The sequence below is a fragment of the Serinus canaria genome, chromosome Z (assembly GCF_022539315.1).
Source record: "Serinus canaria isolate serCan28SL12 chromosome Z, serCan2020, whole genome shotgun sequence".
NCBI lineage: Eukaryota > Metazoa > Chordata > Aves > Passeriformes > Fringillidae > Serinus > Serinus canaria.
In genome coordinates, this window is record NC_066343.1 from 9,703,033 (window position 1) to 9,724,253 (window position 21,221).

The 21,221-nt window shown below is 42.2% G+C and overlaps 1 protein-coding gene across 4 annotated transcripts in view; it reads left to right on the forward strand.

Annotated features, from left to right (window-relative positions):
* The window catches only part of VCAN (versican), a 101,056-nt gene that overhangs the window by 32,893 nt on the left and 46,942 nt on the right, over window positions 1–21,221 (forward strand). For 2 of the 4 annotated variants that reach the window (XM_050986984.1, XM_018923117.3), the window contains exons 6-7: window positions 1,541–1,834; window positions 12,824–15,757. In XM_050986984.1, coding sequence (XP_050842941.1) covers window positions 1,541–1,834; window positions 12,824–15,757 — 3,228 coding nt within the window. The remainder of the gene's footprint in view (window positions 1–1,540; window positions 1,835–12,823; window positions 15,758–21,221) is intronic. The other 2 variants (XM_050986985.1, XM_050986986.1) reach the window with 2 other exon arrangements.

The window sequence follows — 21,221 nt, forward strand, 5'->3', positions numbered from 1 at the left end:
TCATGGCTTCTGCAAGAGGATCAATGAACAGTTCTCAGAGCAGAGAGGGCTGCTCTGGAGAGGTCTTTCTTTGCTCCCCTGTTTCATGGTGCTGCTTTTGGGACAGGACTGTGGGATAGCTGCCCCCATCACTCTATGCTGGACATGGCAGCAGAACTGGCAGGCAGATTCAGAGGGATGTAAAACAAAAAATGCTCATTTTCTGTGTGGCCTGAAGAGCAGAATGAGCCATTCTGAGGACAAGTGGCTCTTTGCTTCCCTTATCTGTCCCTCTACCTCCAAGCTGGGAGCTGCACACAATGTGCATAAAGCAAGTTACACTATGGGATTGGTGCTACAGCTGTAATAACAAATCAGAGCCTCTACCTAGGAGGAAAAAGAAAGCTGGCACCTTGCCTCCTTTCACACTTGCATTCCTTTCAGGCCCCAAACAAGTGTAATATTGATGGGAATGAAACTGCTCGGGGTGATGTAGTTTCTGTCTGCATTTTTCTGTGCTCCCTTCAGACCTGAGCAAGGGTAGGACAGACTGGCTGGTGTGGAAAAGGAGTGTTTTTCCAACAGTGGCTGTTGTGTCCTGGCCTGCTGGGGCTGAGAGAGGGCATTGCTGTCTTGCAACAAATATTTTGATTTTCTGCTCCTGTTTTGTACACCAGCATCTCATTTTAGGTCTGGCTGGTTTCGTCTGAAGTCTAAGCAGAAACTGGAAAAGGGTCAGTTTACTGCTTCATTTCCAGGACATGAACATGAGAGGCCTGACTTTTTTTTAGAGTGTTTGTTTGAATGAGGCAACCAAGACAACTGCACAATGGTGGTTTACCTTGGAAGCAAAATATTAGATGTGCTATTTGCTTTGTTTTAGTGTCCAACTGGATGGCTATTGCTTGCAAACTGTTATTCCTTGGAAGCTGAACTAGGCTATCAACATTGTGGACTAATTCAGCTTCTCCACACAAAGAGGGCTTTGTGCATGCAACATGTCTTGTGCATTTCCTCGCCTTTGTTTCCAAATGGGACAAGAGGAAGGCTGATGGAAATCCAACATTAGAAGCTGCTCTAGAGCAGCCAGTGAAGAATATTTCCTGCTTTTTGAGTGTTTGAAGTGAGATTCTAGCAATGCCTAAAAGGGACAGATAGGAGGCTTGCAGAAGTAGAAGATTTGCTTCATGGAAAAAGTAAATTCTGATGGACTGGATTTAATTAACTCAGTTGAGCTGCAAATTCTACTCTAACAGGGTCACAGTGGAGCCTCAGGGCTGCTGTTACCTCTGCTAGGGACCAAGGAAGGGACTCAGTGTCCAGCCACAGTGTACTTCATGGCATAAAGTTTGCTTATAAATGCTCATGCTTTGTGGCACTTTAACTTTCAAATTCAGGCCTGGAACATTTGGTTCACAGACGTCTGATTATTTTTCTCTGTAAGGAAAAAAATTACTCGCGTTTTGGGAAAAAATCCCCAACCTTGCAGAACTCTGCAATGGATCGATGGCGGGGCGTGCTATCAGCCTTTCTTACCTTTTTTTTCTGTTTCCTCCTGCAGATGAAGTGGTCCACGTCTCATCCCCCCAGAAGTTCACCTTCGAGGAAGCCAGGGAGCTGTGTGAGGAGCGAGGAGGTGTCCTGGCTTCCGTGGGGAACCTCTACGTGGCCTGGAGGAACGGCTTTGACCAGTGTGACTACGGGTGGCTGGCGGACGGCAGCGTCCGCTACCCGGCCTCCGTGGCGCGGCCCCAGTGCGGCGGGGGTTTACTTGGGGTGAGAACCCTGTATCGCTATGAGAACCAAACAGGCTTCCCTTACCCCGATAGCAAGTTCGATGCCTACTGCTATGAACGTAAGCATTTATTATTTTTGGTTTCTGGGGGGTGATTTGCAGCATGCTTGCCGCGAGAAGCGGCTCCTTTGTCGCGCGTTTTTTGTCGGTTCTTGCGGCGCGCTGGTTTTTAGGAACTGAAAGTCTTAAAGTAACATTGTCAATGTCTTAAAATAACTTTGGCAGGTGAAGACAGGCAAAGTTTTAAGGTAAGATTTCAGCCTGAACAGTGCTTTGACCATGAGTCTGTGCGGGCTCTGTATTTTGGTGCCTGAGCACACCTTGGTACCTTTGCATCTTGTCAATGGACACCAGACAGGCATTCAAAGATCACCTGGGCATGTCACCTCCTCCAGGTGACTCTGCCTTGCTAGGAGGCTGGACTTAATGATCTCCAGGGGTCCTTTCCAACCACATCTATTCTGTGGGTCCGTGATAAATGTCCTAAAGGTGAACCACGGATATTCTGTCTCTGTGGATGGCAGCAAGAGAAGAGCAGTTCACGGGCTGTAAAGGCTGGCCACTTTCAGGTCTCTCAATGCCAGTATTTTGGGGCTGTCTCTGGATCCCAGGCACATTGTCCCATCACTTTCTTTCTCTTTCTTACTCAGTGTTTCATGGGCCAGTGGGTGGTCTAAATTGCCTTTCTTACTGCTGCTTGTTTCCCTCCTGGTATTTTCACAGGCACTTCACATGGTAGACTTCACCAATCTAAACCAGATGTCCTCCACACCTGTCAGCTTTCTTTTGGGGTCAGATATTGCCCTGTAAGCTCATCTATCTTCAGTGCCAGCCTCCTGGCTCTGTTATGGTGCAACCTCTCCTGGAATGGGTTCCTGTTGTCCCAAAAGGTTCACCAGGTTCCCAGCTGAATATCCTGCTTCCCTGAGACTTGAAGCCTCAGCACAGGGGGGTTGGACAGCTCAACTATTTCCCTGTAGGCCTCTCTGTCCAAGGAAGTTCCTTGTTGCAAATAGCATGACTGACATTAACGTTGTGTTGAGTTAAAAGTTCAGAACTTGGTCATTAACCATGAATATTTAGGTTTTTTGGACTCAGTCCAGTGACTGTAACTCAGAACTACTTGAAATGTGCAGTATGTACTGTCCCCATTTTTGTGGAAATGAACTTACTGCAGCTGCAGAACTTTCCAGCTCAGGCACTGAAGACCCATTTATGAGCAAATCTTACTCTTTGAGAACAAATCCCGACATCTGCTGCAACATTATGGTCTGGCTGTTCTCAGACACTGTTGGTTTGTTGTTTTAATTTTCCTTTATAGTTTGTGGGTATGATGTTCCAAAACTTTGCATGTGGAAATAGTCCTAATGGAACTGGTTACAGGAAAAAGAACTTAAGTTCAGGAGCCTGTGCTCTAATCTGCAGAGCAGCATTTTGTCATATCACTCCTTCTGTTCCTACTCCAAATTGTTTATGACCTATTTAAAGTGTTGTGGATAAAAAAGACTTTAATGAGGGTGTATTTCATAAGTCCCTCTAAAAGACTAGGGTAGGAACTGAACATTTTGCCTGTAATCTAGTCTTTAGTTAGGACAAATTCCAACCTGCTGTTTGTTTTTGTGAATTTCCCCGCTTTCAAGCAAGATGTGCCTTTACAATGTTCTTTCCAGAAGTTTTAGTTAGCACAGTTTGTGGTAACATACCTTTTGTTCCCAAAGTGACCTTGATAGGTATTGGGTTGTTGCCTTTTATATAAAGATTTTTCCTGAGAAGTCTTGCCCTTGGTATATAAAGAATAAATATTTCATCACTTTGCAACCCAGGAATAGACAGGTCAGGACTATCAAACTTTTTACAAGGGAAAATAAGACTAAACAGAACCAAAACAATTTGGTAGAGGCTGAACAGCTCTCCAGCACTTTTAATTACAAACAATGGAATATGAGAATTAATTGAACACTGCTGGCTAGAGGACTCAGGTTTTGCCAGATGCATCTGCCTCTGTGTAGAGAAATGCAGGGGTGTCATGTTGTACCCTCCTTCAGGGTGCCACAAATTTCAGAAGTTACTGAAAACTCTCTCTCCCTCTCAGAAGGTGCTTGGGATCTCACAGGAACCAGCTGTGACTCCTCACTGCTTTTGCTAAAAGATTTATGCAAGTGGTGAGTAATGAGACTCCCTGCCCAGCATCTTGGTCCTCCACATCTCAAGCAGCTGCCTGGTGCAGTGGCTTTAGAGTGAGTCACTCTCTCCCACTGGGGCCTTGGAGCCAGTCCTTTCTTTGGGGCAGAAAAAGGGAGAGGATTTAAAAAAAAAAAAAAAAAAAAAAAAAGGCTCTGCATGAGAGCAGAAGGCTTGAATTTAAGCCTTTTGTTTCAAATCATCCTTTGTCTGGAAGTTTCTTCCGAAATTTCCCATTATCTCTGTTTCAAAGTTTCAGTCCACCACAAAATCTGTTGTCCCCCAGCTCTGCCTGCTTTGGGGTTGGCATTAAGCTCTCACACAGTAATTCCCACAGTGCCTGACAACAAAACTGTCCTGCCCAGGGCCTGGGCTCTCAGTGAAACCCCAGCCCTGCTCACAGCTCTCAGTGTGTGTCTCACACCTCACGGGTGTCTCCCCCTCCTCACCTGGACACGCAGTCACACCACAGCACCTCTGTGCTTATTCAAGCTGTTCCTGTCTTCACAAAGGCAAATTGTGCATTTGAGAACAGGGGTATCTCCTTCATCCTGCTCAGCTCCTCTCTCCTGTTTCGTGATTATGAGTGTCTTTGTTGGAAAGTCTCAAAATGTTAATTTTAATTCTTTAATTAAGAAACCTCAGTCCGTATCTTGAGCATTTTGCTTGCTTTTAAAGAGGAATCATATTTATTGAAATACACGAAAAACACAGGGAGTAAATTCAATTTAAAAATGATATTCACTAGTTTCAGTAGAGCAGCCAACCTGGACAGCTTTTAAAGTACAGTTAAGTTCAGGATTTTAACTTCAGCAGTGTTACGGGTACAAAATTACATTGTATGAAGTGTCTTGACTTTATGAAAATAAGAGTGGCCCAGACTAATAATACATGATTTAAAATCTAAAAGCCTTGTTAAAAACCCTGAAACTTTCTCCCCTTTGATCACAAGTGCTTTTCACTCTTCAAAAACCACATGGTTCTAAGTTTCTGAAACATTATCTGTGTGTTTCATGGTTGCATACCGTTTTCCAACTTTTATGTCGTTCTTTCTTCATTTGTTCTTCTATGATTTCTTCTTTCTGCTCTGGTCTTTATTCTTTCGTTCGTCTGGATTATGCGTCTTTCTTTCGTTTCTTATTGCTTTATTTCATGTTTCTATTCTTAGTTCTGTCTTCTTTTTCTTTTTTCTCTCTTTCGTTCTTTTTCTTTCGCTCTTTCTCTTTTCTTTCTCTTTTCTCTTTCTCTTTCTCTCTTTCTCTCTCTCTTTCTTCTCTTTTCTTCTTCTTTCTCTCTTTCTCTTTCTCTCTCTTCTCGTTTCTATCTCTTCTCTCTTTTTCTCTCTTTCTCTCTTTTCTCTCCTCTTTCTCTCTCTCTTCTTCTCTCTCTCTTCTCTCTTTCTCTCTTTCTCTCTTTTTCTTTCTTTTCTTCTTCTTTTTTCTTTTCTTTTTTTTTTTCCTCTCTGAGAGATACCTAATCATGTATCTGATGGGGCCTGAAAAGGTTTCAGGTTAGACACACAGCTGTAAGTACTTGCAGTTCCTAGGAGGCCATCATCAGAGGGAAAGTTTTTCAAGTGTTAACATATAGGACTTATATTAACATGTTTAAATTAAAAAAAAATAAAATATGAACAGCTGTGGCTGAGCACTTATGCTAATTTGTAAGAGATGAAAACACTTTGTCATTAAGAAAATGATTAATGTCATTTCAATAATTTAAAATGTATCTTTTTAATAGATACATATTTAATAACTAGTTATTTCAGAGAGCTATAGGGGATTTACTTAATCCTGTACTTCAGCCTCCCAGTCCCTCCAGGGCTAATTCACTGGACTTTGTAGAAATCTTGTCACAGACTTCAGCTGACTTTGGATGGACTTTTTATCCCACAGGACCCATTGAACAAATTGCACTCCAGAAGTGCACTAATCAAAATGCCTTCAGGTTTTTAACTTACATACCTGCAACAAAGCTGAACTTGATGAGCTCTGTGCACAGAGGTGGTTGGATTTTTTTGAAACCCAAGTCCCCTTTTTGCTGAGAAACATTGATTTATTAAAGCTGAATTCTTTCATAGACCTGTATTGGTTTTGGCGAATCTTTCAGCAAAACATTTTTCACTTTGACTCAAAACACGTGTTGACTGTTTCGCTCTGGATTTGCCCATTCTCTTTCCCATTTTCCTCTCTCATTTTGACTTTGTTTCATGCACCTTTATTGCTTCTCTTTTGTTACACCACTTTGGTTTGGCATGGCGGCTCAGTTTTAGCAGGAGATTGGAAAATTCCAGTTCTGGGCTGGTGTTGCCATGCGTGTTCCTCAGGAATGGAGTCCACTGCTGCTTTGATTGTTCCAATCCAGCTCCAACAAGAGCAGATCCAAGTCTGCCACTGCTCGGGGCTGAGGCCCTCTTGCTTTGATGCTTCATCCATCTAAAGCTCAAAATCACAGCGCTATTTCTTTGGAGAAATATAGGAAATTATGACCTCCAAAGGGCTTTGAGGCGTCCTACAGCACGAGCCACCACTGTGGCAGGCTCAGGAAGCATCCACAGTGCTCCTCTTGTCCTGCAGCAGGAAGGATAAAGACTGCTAGGCACAGCTCAGAAGCTGGCAGGAGAAACCCTGTCTTCCCCTTCTGCTGCATGTGACTTAGCTTGGAAAACCTTGAATAGCCAGGCAGCTCTGTCCTTCTCCACAGCAACCGTCAGTAGCTGCGTGTCCCAGCTATTTCCTGGATGAGGGAATTATTTCCAGCCTGATGTCAGGGGCTGTGTTACGGGAGATCTGTGGATTTCTGATCAGTTTGGGAACGGACGCAGAATAATGAGGACATCGGGCGTGGCGAAGCACGAGGAGCAGAACTGCCAATCTGAAAGGAAAAAAGAGCTCAAACAGAAAGTTATCTCTGGAGAAGCACACCACAGTGCTGGGCATAATAAACACAGTGTGCTCCAGCATTTCAGAGCCCAGTATCAGAATGGGGGAATGCCTTTGGGCAGGTGAGGATCCCAAGGTCAGGGCACTGAGCACAGCCTGTGCAAGGCTGCTGGCTCTCTGTGAAGATGAAGCTGTGCAAAGAGATTACCCCCAGACAACCATTCTCCAGCCTTTTATCATCTTCCTAGGAAAGTAGATTTATGTTCTTCTCTCAGATATGCCTTTTTCAAGTTCCCCACAGCTGCAGAGATCACTGGTAATTTCTTGGCCCAGGTGTGGCCATAGCAAATCCCTGCTTCTCTCTGCTGGGCTCATGGTGAGCAGCACACTGAAAGCCCCTTGCAGCTTCCTCACCCCACTCTTCCTCAGGGGTCTGAGAGCTCAGTTGGACCATGCTGAAAACTGCAAGAAGACCTCAATCCACTCCAAACCAGCCTGTGCTGATCATCTCTGCAGTGTCTCATGCTGAGAAGGAGGGGAAGGATGTGGTCCCTGGGTGCAGCTCAATCTTTTAAATGCTGTGTAAGGTAGGAGTAGAGATTTATCAGCCTGACTGATGCACGAGGAGCAGCTGCTTGGAGCACCCTGAAGTGCTGGGAAGGAGATGCTTCTTCTGCCTGAGCAAGTGAACTTGCATTTGCCTGAGTGATTCAAAACTGGGTGCTCTAAGAACAGTCTCTAAATGCAAACATTGTGGCCAGACAGAGAGAGGAAAGAGAAGAAGACACAGTTGGAGGCATTTTCCTTTCATAGCCTCAAGTCACTGGGTAGGTCAGGTAAGAAGGAGAGGATGAGGAGCAGCAATGTGAAGAAGTGGAAGGTCCACCCCTATAAGTGTCCAAGTGCAGAAAACGTGAATTGATTTTGCTCTTTGTCACCTTTGCTCCATTGCTGTGGGGTCTGGGCATCACCCATGGCACACAAGGGTCATTTCCCTCCTTTCACACCAGATGGGGGGAGGCAGAGCACCAAGAATTCTGCTCTCCGTTCTTATCCAGGTGACAATCTTGGCCCTTTTTGTTCTTCAATTGTTTTTTTGAGGTCACAAAGCAAAGATTATTGCTTTTATTTGGTGCTGGGTTACAGATTTAATTAGGAAGAGCTGACTAAAGAGGCTTGCTGATTTTTTTTTTTTTTTTTGGTCCTCTTTGGCAGTTTCATAATAAGTAATGTGGAAAGAGAAACACTTTTTGCTATTGTTCTTTTGTGGATAGATTGGCAGGTTGTAATTCGTTCACAGAACTACCCTTGCATGTGGGGAAACCAGGAGATAACATATCTTTCCCCCTTCAACCATCTGACTTCAGAAGTTATGAAATAGCAAGTGGTTTTACTTAAAAGTGTTTGTGTTCACAGAGCTAAAAGAGCTGCTGCCTCTGCTGTTTTGTTAGCTGGAAGAAAAGACCTTGGGCAGTGGTGTGAAGAGGATGCAAAGCTTTTCATTATAAGTTTTTCTTGCAAATAAGACAGCCTGATAGTTTTCAAATTTTGGGGTATTTTTTAAGAATCCTGTTGGTTTTCTCTGATACGGCACATGCTTTGTAAGCAGGAACTGATCCTGCACTTAAATTTTCATATTTTTCTCATTACATTTGGCTTTTGATTTTGACGTCAAAACAGAGTGTAGGTGAGTGGGAGTATGCACCTGGAGTTACAGAGAAATGCTTACAGCTGCACTGTCAGATTTTGAATTCTGCTACCAAAAGTCTCATTATTTATGAACAAAATCCCACATGCCCTGTGCACCAGTGCTTCTGGAAAGGCGTGAATGAGCAGGTGCTGGATCAGTGCCCTGATCAGAGGCTTCTTGCTCAGTCTGTAACTCAGAGCACCAATTTTTTTCCTTCCTTTTTTTCTTTTCTTTTTTTTTTTGATCTGTTCTTAATCTTAGACTTGTTCAGCTTGGAAGGCTCTGCCAGTAATTTAAACTCCAGCTGGCAAAAGTTTTGGATTCAGGGGAATATTCAAGGCTGTCCTCTCTGCCAGGGTTGGTAGCAGGGAAGGAAGAGACACCAGGAAGAAACTTAACAAATTAACTTTAAAGAAATATGTAAAAATGAACTAAGGCAGCTCTCTGCATTGGCATCATGCTCAAATTTGGCTCAAAGATTTCAAAACCTAATTTTGAGTGTCTCAACATTATTTATATTTTGTAATAATTTATTTTGGCTGTAATTCACAGAAAGAATTTACTATTTCCAGCTTTTGTTCCAACTTAAAGCAAATTTTTGATGTTTTGGCTGTTAGCAATGACTCAAAACAATCTCTTCCTATATGGTTTATGTCCTTCCAGCTTCTTAGGTACATACCTAAATGCAAACAGATAAACAGTATTTCTGAGTGCAGAAAAATTGCTCAAGTGGTTCAAGTCAGGTACATGAGTAGATCTGGTAATGTTGAAAAATCGTGGGTACAAATTATAATACATATAATTTTTAAAGTAAGCATTTCTCCTCCATAAAGTACACTAATGCTAATACCAAATTAAACAGTACAGAACGTACTAAAATTCTCATCTGGTAATTGCAAAGTTAAACCATGTCTGAAGTTGTGCAGTTTGGTTTCCTTGAAAAAATAGTGTTTCAATGTTGCTCCATAACTTTGAATCCTTGTTTAGGTCATGGGGGGAAAGAAGAAGAAGAAAATGCTGTACAGTAAAAGCATAAAATAAATAAATAGGGAGTGAAAAAGTATAACTTCTCTGCAAAGTCATACAGCCCTTCCAAAATCAACTTCATGCATGTTGTTCAATGTAGAAGGAATCAATTAAAACAAAACCCAAAAAAATAGATAGCCTTTGATATGAGCAGCTGTTGGTGAGATAATTTGCTTTCTTGCTGCTAATATGTTCATGCATTTTATTAGGAAAATCTGTCTCATGTCTTGAACCAGAAGGAGGACAAAGGAGATAGCATATTGCACGCATGATGCAAGGAGTACAGTAATGCAAAACATCTGGGTGGAGTGGAGGACAGCTCAAACTGGTGTTGTCTATTAAAAAAGCAACCTCCCCTTTGTTTATTCTTTTTTTTTTGTTTTCATTAAAAAGAAAATAACATGGATATATTTCTAATTGAAGAAGCACTGTCAGGTTTTTTTTTTATCCACTCAAAGTTTGCACTGCTGAATGATGTGAGTGAAAAAACTTGCATGTAATTGTTTAGACAAAGTGACTTTAGAGTCACTCTAGTTGATTTTAACCAGAGCTGAATTGCACACAATTTCCATGGGAGAACATCTGGCTGTTTATTGATCAACTCTTAAAAAATATGGACTCTACTTATAACACACTATAAAGGCAATATTTATTGATTCAGTTATTAATATAAACAAACCAAATATGCTTGGTGTTTTTTCAGGTTGGCATAATAAATGTGTACCTATTCTGTCAAGTCATTAGCAGATAATAAGTCATGAATAATAAATATCTGCATCCCAGGCATAAATATCTGAACTCTTGGGACTTCCAAGCATTTCTTGGAAATCTGGAAGCTGCGTAAGTGGTTCTGAGTAAGTGTACACAATTTCCCAGCAGCGATGAAATAAACTTACCTTTTTTTTTCCCACAGATCTAAAAAATTTGATCCACATTGCCCTCATTTTTGTCTAGCTCTGTTAGAGGGTAAGAACGTTTTCACATTTGTTCAGAGGGTGATCCTGATGGTCACTCAAAGTGTGGCAGCTGAAGCCTGAGTGACTGTTTGTGTTGGCTGCAAAACCAATTCCATCCACATTAAGGAAACTGATCCTGTGATTAGAATGGAGAGATTGAGACTTTGCTGCCTCCTTTCCATTTTGCCATTAAAAAAAAGAAAGAAAAAGTAAAAATTGCTGTTGAGAAAAATTGATTAATTCTTTGGTAGAGATTTATCAGCTAGCACTGAGCAGCACACACCACTTGTGTGCATCCTTCATTTCCCAAGATGTGAAGCAAAACTTGTGAAGTTTAAACCAGCCCTATGCAAGCGGAGAGGGGAGGAAAAATATTTTAACTTAAAATAAATAAATAAACACCATTATATATATATATATATATATATATATATATATTATATATATATATATATATATATATAAATTATATCTCTGTGTGTGTGTGTGTTTATATAATATCTATATAGTATTGTATCTAAATCTTCTTTGTAAAACCAGAAACAAAATTAATTTGTGGTAGGAAAGGAATTTGCTCCTTTTTTTTTTTTTCTGCTGGCAAAGAACACCACCACTTCTAAACATAACGACGTCATATTTTCATATTTTCTTGCCCTCACAATTTCCTTTTCACTTTCACTTCTCATTCAGGAAAGCTGAAATATCAACCCTCTTACCTAATTTTCCTACTCTGTAATTCTACACCTTCTTCTAGAAACGTTGAGCAGACATCTTCTGACCAGTCCAAGATCTTCTGCAAAGATGGCATTTTCAAAGCTGAGTGTGTGAAACTGAACAAATATTTGTGTCACCCTGAGTGGCACATGCAGAATTCGTATCTGCAGCTACCAAAGGAGCACCTAATTAGCCAAGGGCATTTGAAAAAACCTGATTTGTGCATGCATGTTGCTCATGCTTGAGTATAAACTATAAAATAATGTAACTGTTTTGATTTCTGTGTGCAAGGGGAAGAGACTTTTGACCTATTTGATCTATTACATGCTAAGCAAGATTTTATTTTGCAAAAAGTTCTAGGTGTAGTCATGTCTGTCTGGTAAACAGTGAGTCCTCATAGGCACAGACTGTTTAATGCATTATTCATATGCTTAGTGTGATTTAAAAGCTGTATTTTTCTCTTTATTTGCATCCTCATAAGGCTTTTGACTCTCAGTCACTTAGCACTCAACAGCATTGGTTTAAGATATTTACATCTTCCACCCATCTGCTCCCATTGCCCTTCTGGAGATTACTGACCTGGAAAAACTGGCAGAAGGGAAGATGGTTCCAACCTGGGCTTTTCCTGAGGAAAACCTCTTTTCTGAGCACTCACTTTTTCCAGGAATTTAAAATCTGCTGACATGCCTGGCAGTGTTAGCACACATTTCCTCCTCAGATGGCATGAAAATGTGGGCTAAAAGGAGTAAAAAAAGCAGCAAGGCTACCAGGTTGTTTAAATCAGTTTGGTTCACTGGAAGGACCTGTCTTTGTGCCTCCTGTTCATCTAGGATAGCAACTCCCTCACCTTTTCCATCATCCAGAGGGTTCAGCACTTTGCCTTTGCATGTTCAGCACTCCCATGGAAGCATTTCTGTGTGTGGAGGAGTTTCAGATGTGCATCTTTGAAGTGTTTTCAAAAGATCAACATCATTTTAGTAGTATTAAGTTTGTGATCTTACCGTTCAACTTTCTCACCTTTCCCCACAATAAATTTCTCCCAGCATAATTCAAAGGCAGGGCAGCAGCAGCATTTTCTGGTGGCATGCTTGATCCTGCTGCTTGAGCACACTCTCACTGCAGTGAGAATTCCTTTTTGCAGTGTGTAATTATGTGCTGAAAATAAACTAAAGCATTGTTTCATTCCCTTTATACATCTGAGTTGGATGCTGCCTCATGCTTTGAAGAAAAGCCACAGCTCTCCTCATTTGTGACATCTTGAAATAAACTTTTATGTCCCCAGATCAGTACCTGGCAGGTTGATGGTCACTCATGTAACGCGAGAAGTTCTAGGGGTAATTATATAAACCATAAATATGAAGAATATTGCTATTTTTTTCACTTCATCTGACTTTTAAGTTAGGCATTTTGCAGCTTTACAGTGTTTTATTGGATGTCATTCAATGCTCTAAAGAACTACCTAAAGCCTTTGGGACTTACACTTATTTTTCAGCATAGCATTTATTTTTTGTTGGGGACATTCAAACTAATGAACCAAAGTATCTTGTGTACTGACTGTACCTTTTTTTGTTTTTGCTTTTTTTTTTTTTTTTTTTTAAAGCTAAAAAAGTCACAACAGAGCCTACAACCATTGAGCCTGTGACATCCCTGAGAACTGACAGCGTGAAATCGTCGCCTGCTGGAGCTCCTCTGGAACCTCCCATCTCTGAGACTCCGCTCACTGAAGTGCCAGCCACCCAAACAGTTTCTTTGGAGGAAACAACCCCAGAGTCTGAGGAAGACACAGAAATGACTACTGATGTGGCTGAGGAGAAAAGGGAGATGGAGGTGCTCATGGAGAACATTCCGCTCACCACCCTTCTACCTCAGACTGTCACCGACGGCGAAACTTTCACTTATGACACACTGGGAAGGACTGGGTACGATGTCTCACCCAGGCTAACAGACACCACGGCCCCAGATCTGGAACTGGATCACACTTACTCTGAAGCAGAGTTGCCCGAGGAACAAGGTAGGTCTGAAAGCATTGAGGACGCTTTCTTGACCTCTGTAATTTTTCAGGATAGCACAGCTGTAGCTAAGAGTTCCACTGGTTTTTGGGAAGATGCTGAAACGGGAGATGCACAGAGGCATGATGTTGATAATCAGACTGAGCAAATAGAAGTGGGTCCTCTGAGGACAGCTACAGATAGCTTCTTACAGACTTCTCGGAGAGAGGCTGCCAGGACAGGGACTGCAGATTCACTAACAAAAGAGAACGTGTCTCACAGTGCTCACCTCACAAATGCACCCACGGAAAAACCACTGGAGGCAAAATCTGACGAGAAACTCACAACTGTTGTAATCCCTAAAGCTTTTCTCACTGCTGAGTCTGCGGAGAGGGAGGGCAGTGAGAGCATGCACACTGCTGTGTCTGGCACAGATTCTGGGGTGGCTGCTGGTCATTACCCAAGACCAGAAGTGCCTGCTGCATCAGAGACACTCCTAGATGAGCAAGCAGTAACTGCTGGACGGTTTTCTGCAGCGAAAGAGTCAACGCCCTGGGTTAAATTTAGCTCTGCAACAGCATTTGACAGCGAGGCCTCAGCTCAAGGGAGCACAGAGGACCTGAGGGATGTGCAGCCCACCGTAGCATCTGGAACACCTGTATCCTTTTCTGTGTCAGCTGCTGATCAAACAGAATCTGAGGCCCTCTCTGGAAGCACTGATGCCCTGCCAAGCTTTGGAGAAGGCACCATGTCTCTTATCCCCTCATCTCAGCAGACAGAAGCATCAGCTGTCTTAGAGGAGCAGGAGGAAACAGAACAGCCAGAAATGAGGACTACAGATGTGGAGGTCCCTCATTCCACAGCTGCCATTCCTGCATGTGTTGCGGCAGAATCTGAGGGATGTTCTGCAAGGGAGAAGACCACACAGGCCCCTCCAGGTTCTGGCACGTGGCTGCCAACAGATAAAGAGGAGGGGTATATGACAGAAGAGTCATCTCAAGCTGGAAGAGTGATCGAGTTAGCTACAGAGGATGGCTTCTCTGGAACGGAGCCCTCATCATCTCCAGGGCACATTGTGGAATCCACAGTGCATTCAGGAGCTCCAGTTTCAGCAGCTACAGATGCAACTGAGACAAGCAGGGAGCCAGAAGAGACCACAAGGGATGAAGACGTGGTATCATCTGATTTTGGTCAGAGTAGAGACACTACAAGTGTAGCCCACATGAGCAGCTCCCTGGCTTTGGAAATGACCACAGTATCCAAAATACCAGTGGAAGAAAGTAGTGCAACCATAGGGTTTTTTAGCTCCCCAAGTGTAACTGTATGGCCAAGTGCTGTGCCCACAGCTGTGGGGGTAACTGAGCGTGAAGGAGATGACACATCAAGGGCAGAGGGAACTATTAAATTTGCAGGTGTAACCAAGGTAGATACTGCAGTTCCACAGAAGGAGTATGATGCTTCCCTAGTTCCAGTTACTCTAGAGAGTGAGGTCACTAGAGATATGCCAATTACTGATCAGACTCCTTTTGATGATGTCTTTCATACAGAAGCAACAGAAACAACTGCAAAACATAGCAAGGTGTTCCCAGAACTCTCCACACTGGACCAAGGTTTGGAACCAAGAACTGCCACACTGTCTGTGACATCTGCCCACACACATGAACCAGAGATGTCACCAGGATCTGAATGGTCTCAAACAGCAGTTCAGGAGACTCTGGATGAGACAGGCTCAGCTTATGAGGAGATGTACACAGCCACAGAGACACCTGTGCCTGCAGTGACATCCACAGACCATGGAGGAGTTCTGGCACCTGAGGAAACCAGCACCTGGTTGCACCTCACGGTGACTCCAGCAGCTGGAACTGCTCCTGACCAGGATGAGGAGATCACTGAGGTGATGCCCATAACTGCTGGAACTGAAGCAAAGACACAGGACAGCCCAGGAACCCCAACCAGGGAGGAAGATGATGCAGTGAGCTGGGATTCTGTGCCACCTTCCCATACGGTGCCAACAGGACATTCCACGGTGGAAAGCATTACTGACCTGACTCTGGGAGCTTCTCCAAGCCAGGCAACAGAAGGCTCAGGAATGACTACAGAACCTGAGGAAACCAGGCCAGCTGTATTTGCAGCTACAGCAACAGATAGGGCTACAACTCTCAGCAGCACAACAACACCTTCCCTCGGTGCTGCAGACAAAGCTCAGCCTACATCTGCAACCAAGCCTTTTGTCACTCAAAAGTCTCCACGCATCATTCCCGAGGAAGAAGAGGAGGTAACAAGCCATGACATCATCATAATTGATGAATCTGTTTCTCCCAGCAAAGCCACTGCTGAGGATGACCTGCCAGGAAAGATGCTGGAGCCAGAGATCGATAAGGAATATTTCACAGCGTCCACTGCCACGGCAGTGGCACGACCTACTGCTCCACCCCAAGTGAAGGAGGCCACAGAGGCCTTGCAACCTCAGGAGGTGTCTCCTTCTACTTCACACCCTGATAATGACATAAGATTGTATGTTATTCAAATCACAGGCAATGACACAGGTAAGATTTTGCCTTTTAGACCCGCAGTCCATCAGAGTGGACAGTTTGTCATGACAAACAGGTGTGCTTTAGAATGTGCTGGAGATGTTTCCTGGATCACTGAAGGATGCAAAGTACCATTTTTGTCTAGACAGCAGCTTACTGAATATTGGTAGGTCTATTTTTCTGTCCGTTAAAAGACTCTCAGAAATGTATTTTATATTTGCTGTGTGGTAAGAATTATTTCTACGTAGGAATGAATATGAAACTGTTTTATTTCTTTTTAAAAGTCATGATGGCTACAGTCCAGTTTTCTTTTTTAATGTTGTCAAGTCACTGATTTAACTCCAGCTGTCTGTGAAACAAGCATTTTAATTTCACAGCTTCCATCCCATGCATTACTAGTCCTAAACGAAGCACTAGATTATGTTAACATTCCATTGGTCTGTAGCAATTAACAATGCCATGTACAGTGTAGTCAGCTAAAAAATGGTTAAAGCACTCTGCTACCTCCTGTGATTTGGAGGAATGGGTTTTTTTTTTTCATGTTTGTTTTTTTTTAATAGCATATCATAGCATTTTTTGAAATCCATCTTAGGGAATATGTGGTGCAAATTGATGCAATATTTAATTCTGCCACATTTTTTAGCTGATGGTTCTGTACATGTGTATGTAGCTTCAATTCCATGGGTATCCAGAACAGAAACTTCTAAAGTAGCAGTGAACAGTTGGGGTTGATGATGAATATGTCTCCATAATGCAAATGTTGAAGGGTGTGCAGTTTTACATCAAAGAATCCTGTCAACTGACTATTATTAAGATGTCATGGTAAAACATTATATTTTATAACAAGAAGCAAAGGATCTGACAAGCAGTACAAAGCACAGAATTTCTGTTAGGTTCAATGTTCTATTGTGTTTAATTTTCTAATGATTGTATAACAATTGTTTTATTTTTTTGAAGGAACAGAGTGAAAAATGAATTTTTTTTTTTTGGTCTTATATACCTTAACTACATGCATGTCTTTGGAATGGTTGTGTCAGAAACTGTTTTCTCTTTGGTTATTGGCCGTAACCTCCGTGCCTCTGAAGAACTCATCCAGCAGAATTCATAATTTATGGGAGTCTTTTGGATGTTTTTTTCAGGTTTGTTCTTGGGAGGGCTCCATTCAAAAATCAAAAACCAGTAGTGTTTTTTTCCTTGAGATGTGCCATATCCTGTTTGGACATGTAATACCTTGGCTTGGTATCTTTTTGCACAATGTGCTTATTATCCTACTTTATGTTTACAGGGTGCAAATCTGCACAAGTTATAGCAATGGTAGCTTAGCCTTCTAGTTCAGAAAATGATAGTTCTGAAACTTTTGTTTCTGCAGTATATTATCATTATTTTGTCTTTATATGTTACCAGTGCCTTGGGAGTCTCTGCTAAATGATACAAGTCCAGTAAGTCAGAGCAGAAGGGTAATTCTGAAGACAAGACTTAACCTATATATTAAGTCATTTTGTACCTGTGGAAATTCACTTAATTTGACTTAATGATGAGTAGCTGGAGTAGGTAATAGTGACCTTTTTTTTCCTGTTAGATTTTTGAGCTGTGCTACAGTTTATTTCCTACAGGAGAGTGGGTTGTGCTGGGCAGCTGTGTGTTCCAGGTGGTGGGAAGGGGTAGGATGGTTTGGAAGGGTGTGGATGTAGGATTTCTCTGCATCTACATTGAGAAGAGCCTCTTTTTACACCTTTTTTTTTTTTTTTCCAGATTAGTGTGGATACTGTGTTTCATTAAATTAGGATTTGGTTCAAAGTGGATTATCTGAAGGACAGAGTGTGCAGATATCTTCATAGCTGCTCTTTCTCACTCTGCCTTGGGTGATCAGATCCTTAGGACAAACTTTCTTCAGGGTTTGTCTTCTTCATCCTCACAAACTTTCAAAGCTGTGCATGCATTTCCCACGTATAGCTATGCATATATGTGTCAGGGTGTGTGCAAGCAGACAGAAAGTTACAAATCCTTAAAAATCTGCCTTCAAGAATTATTTAGTCTGTGAGGAGAGGAAAAAAGTTTATTGTCTTGAAATATTATTAAATTTGTCATATGGCACTATCTGTGTTCTCTTTAAGCACAGAGAGCTTCATCATATGTCTAGTGCAATTTTAAAAAGGAATTTTCTTAATTTTTTTGTTTTCAGACCCTGGCAGTGGGAATTCCTCCACTTAGCTATCCACAGACTAAAGGCACCCTCTACCTACTGACCCCAATTTCAGTTAGAACTGCCAAAGATTTATTCTCTCTGAGGGTTTGGATTGATTTCTTTTATTGCTACAGAAATAAGAGACAGCATCTGAAAAATCCTGTCATGCCCAGTTTTCCCTCATTGTTCCTTAGTCCATAAATTTTTCTTGGTGCTGAAGAAAATGCATATAGGGAGTAATGAAGAGGAACGAATTTGGCAAATATTACCAACATATGCCTTTCACTAGGATGTAGTTTAACTTTTTATTCTATCACTCCTTATTTGCGAATTGATCCACTGTCATAAAGAACTACATAAACTGTACTTCTGGCTTTTTATTCTTAGCTCTTTGGAAACTGTAAATAGAGTTTGCATCATTACATCTCTGATAAAACAAAGGCTTTTCATCCTCTGGCATGTTTTCAAGGTAATACAGTTTAGCATTTTTAGATAAAGTTAATCTGTGAGGTTTATAAACAAAGGCCTTCACTGATTTTCAAGTCAAGAGTCCAAAAGTGCCTCCTAAGAAAGGACAGCATGCTTACCAAAGCCCTTCAAAAAATAACTGTTTCAAATAGGACTCATAATGAGAGGTTATATATAGATGGCATTGTCTATAAACGAATATATTTTCCTTTTTGTGTTTGCAGAAGTGCTGGAACTATTTATGAGATTATTCTTTCCCCCTCCTTCTTCACCTCCTTGTTATTCAGCTTTTGCCAGGAGCAACAGTTTAACAGTGAGGCAGGGCTCAGCAGAAATTCAGCACCATGTTTTGTTTCCCATCACTCAATTACAATAAAAACCTTGCTATTACACAGCTGAATATTGCTCCCTGCAGCTCCATTTGCCATCCACAGCGTGGGCACAATAACATTTAAGTGCTCCATGGAGGTGCCATTAGGCTTTGTTAGGCAGGAGCAGTGTTTTACATTCCACGTGGAAGAGAAAGGCTGTGCTAAATGTGTGAATTCTTGAGATTTCGAGATATTTTTAGCAGTTTCCATCAAGCAGGACAGAGAGCCTGTGGTGGTGGGAGCAGCCCTGGCTCAGGTGAGCTCACCTGTGGCCAAGCACAGGTGGAAGGAGAGGCAGGAAGGATTCCTTGTTCCTTCCTCCTCCTTCTCCAACCCTCCCCAGACTGGCACCAACTTCACTGAATAGCCTTGAAGTCTTTGGGCTGGAACGTGCTGTGGATATGCAGAATGTGTTATGGATGTATGGAATTTCAGGGGATATTATTCTTCATTACGGCTGCAGGCTGAAGCTGCACTCGAAAGGTGTGGAGTTAAATTCAGTTAAATAAAGTGCCAAGGATATTATTCTGGTAAAACAGAATAATTATTCTGTCTCAAACACACATCCCCTTTTGGATAAAGTAGTACAGGAACTGGAAGGTGATATTAAATAATCGTTTCTAAGTCTTTACATTTATTAGACCAGAAGTGGTTCTCCTAGGGGACTTCTTTTCTTATTCTAGAGATAAATAGCTTTACTCCTAGCTTTTAAAATGCATGCTTGCAGTCAATGAAAACTCTCATAAAGGAAGTTTACTTTTAGATTAAAAAAAAAAAACAAAACAAGGCATGGAAACAGAAGTAATTTGAAGGCCTGGTGGAAGGTCAAACACTTTGAATTCTGGAGGACATGTTCTAGAGCTGATAAGAAAGAACACAGAGCAGAACAGATAAAGCTGTTCATTTTTGTAGGAATACAGCAGTTTTCATTGAGAAAATGTACAAACAATCCACACATTCCCATGTGGGCAAACGTACACAAATTAATCTGGGTAGTAAGCATTGTTTTTTCCAGCAGCCCATGGGCACATCTCAGGGAGGCATTTCAATTAATGAGGAAAACATCCTTGCACACAAGGAAACATCCCTTTTCATGCTACAAAAAGGGCCCCACATGTGTTTCAGAATGGAAGGGGCCTGGGACCTTCATCCACTGAAATGGAACCAGGAGCTTTTCCCTTGGAATCATGACAGTGAGGAAGCCAAACAGCCCTGCAGTGGGAGGTGTTGCCACTTGCACAGCTTCCCATGGCATCAGATGGGACTCGGGATTTTGTCCTTCTCTATGAGGATGCAGAATTTGCCACATCATGCCCTGTTGTGTCCTCACAGCTCTGATGTTTCCTAGTGCTGCCGGTGCTGGAAGGTCATGGATTAGCAGCTGGGAAAGAAAAAAAAAAAAAAAAAATCAACCAAACCTGAAGGAACTTTTCAGCTCATAAAGCTTTTATGAGCTGAAAAATGCTTGTGGGGGTGTTGTTTAACAGTGGTTGAGGGGATGCTGGAAACATAACTCCTGTCTGAATCGGGAGTAATTTGCACACCTGCGTTTTTTGGAGATATTTAAAAGTCTTTATTTAGTGAATATGTTTCAAAGTGTTTGTTGGACCCTGGGAGTCACACCAGCTCTGTCTGGTTTCTTGTCCCCTCCAGCTTTGAAGAGAGTGAAATTGCAGGAGCTTGTGCTCTGTGGATGTGGATTTTTAGGGAAAGAGGTTGCAAACCTTTGTGTTCCAACATGTAATTCTCTGACATGCATATTTCTGTCTTAGCAGTGTGAGAGGGCAAGTGAAATTTGAATGAAATGCAGGATGGTAATGAGTCATAGTCATAAACCTTAACAAAGGAGGCAGAATAGAGTCTTTTCAGGTCCATCCTAGGCCTTGCCTTGAAATTCATTTAATCTTCATGCCTTCACAGCTCCTTCTGGAGGGCTGTCAAAGATCGTCATGGCTCTGTTTAAGCCTGATTCTAATATCTAGCCTGAATTGCTCCTTGGCCAGTTTATACCCTTGTTTATTCTTGCCAGCATTGTCTTTAGCCTGAATAGGTCTTTTTTCTTCCTGACACTTATCCCTTGATACTTTTATTTCTCTGCTCAGTCTCAGAGAATGACCACGTCCCCTTGTTCAGCCCCCGTTTTTTGGTGACTCCTGCGGGGGGAGTGTGACTGGGAGAGTGGGAATGGGCTGGTGCTCTGCAGGGAGGGGAGATGCTGGCTCTGCCCCAGGGGCTGGGGCTGTTGGGGTGACCAATGCCTCTTCCAGGCATTGCAAGAGGCATCCTGAAAGTTTGCAGCACCCAGGTTTGCTTCTCTCCTCATCCGTACCCACACTGTTCTCCTTTAAGGTGTTTTATTTGTGCTCGCTGGCAAATAATGTCTCTGGCACCATTATTTGTGGGATACACACATGAGCTTTTTAGGTGCAATTTTTCATGTGCCTTTTTTGCTAAT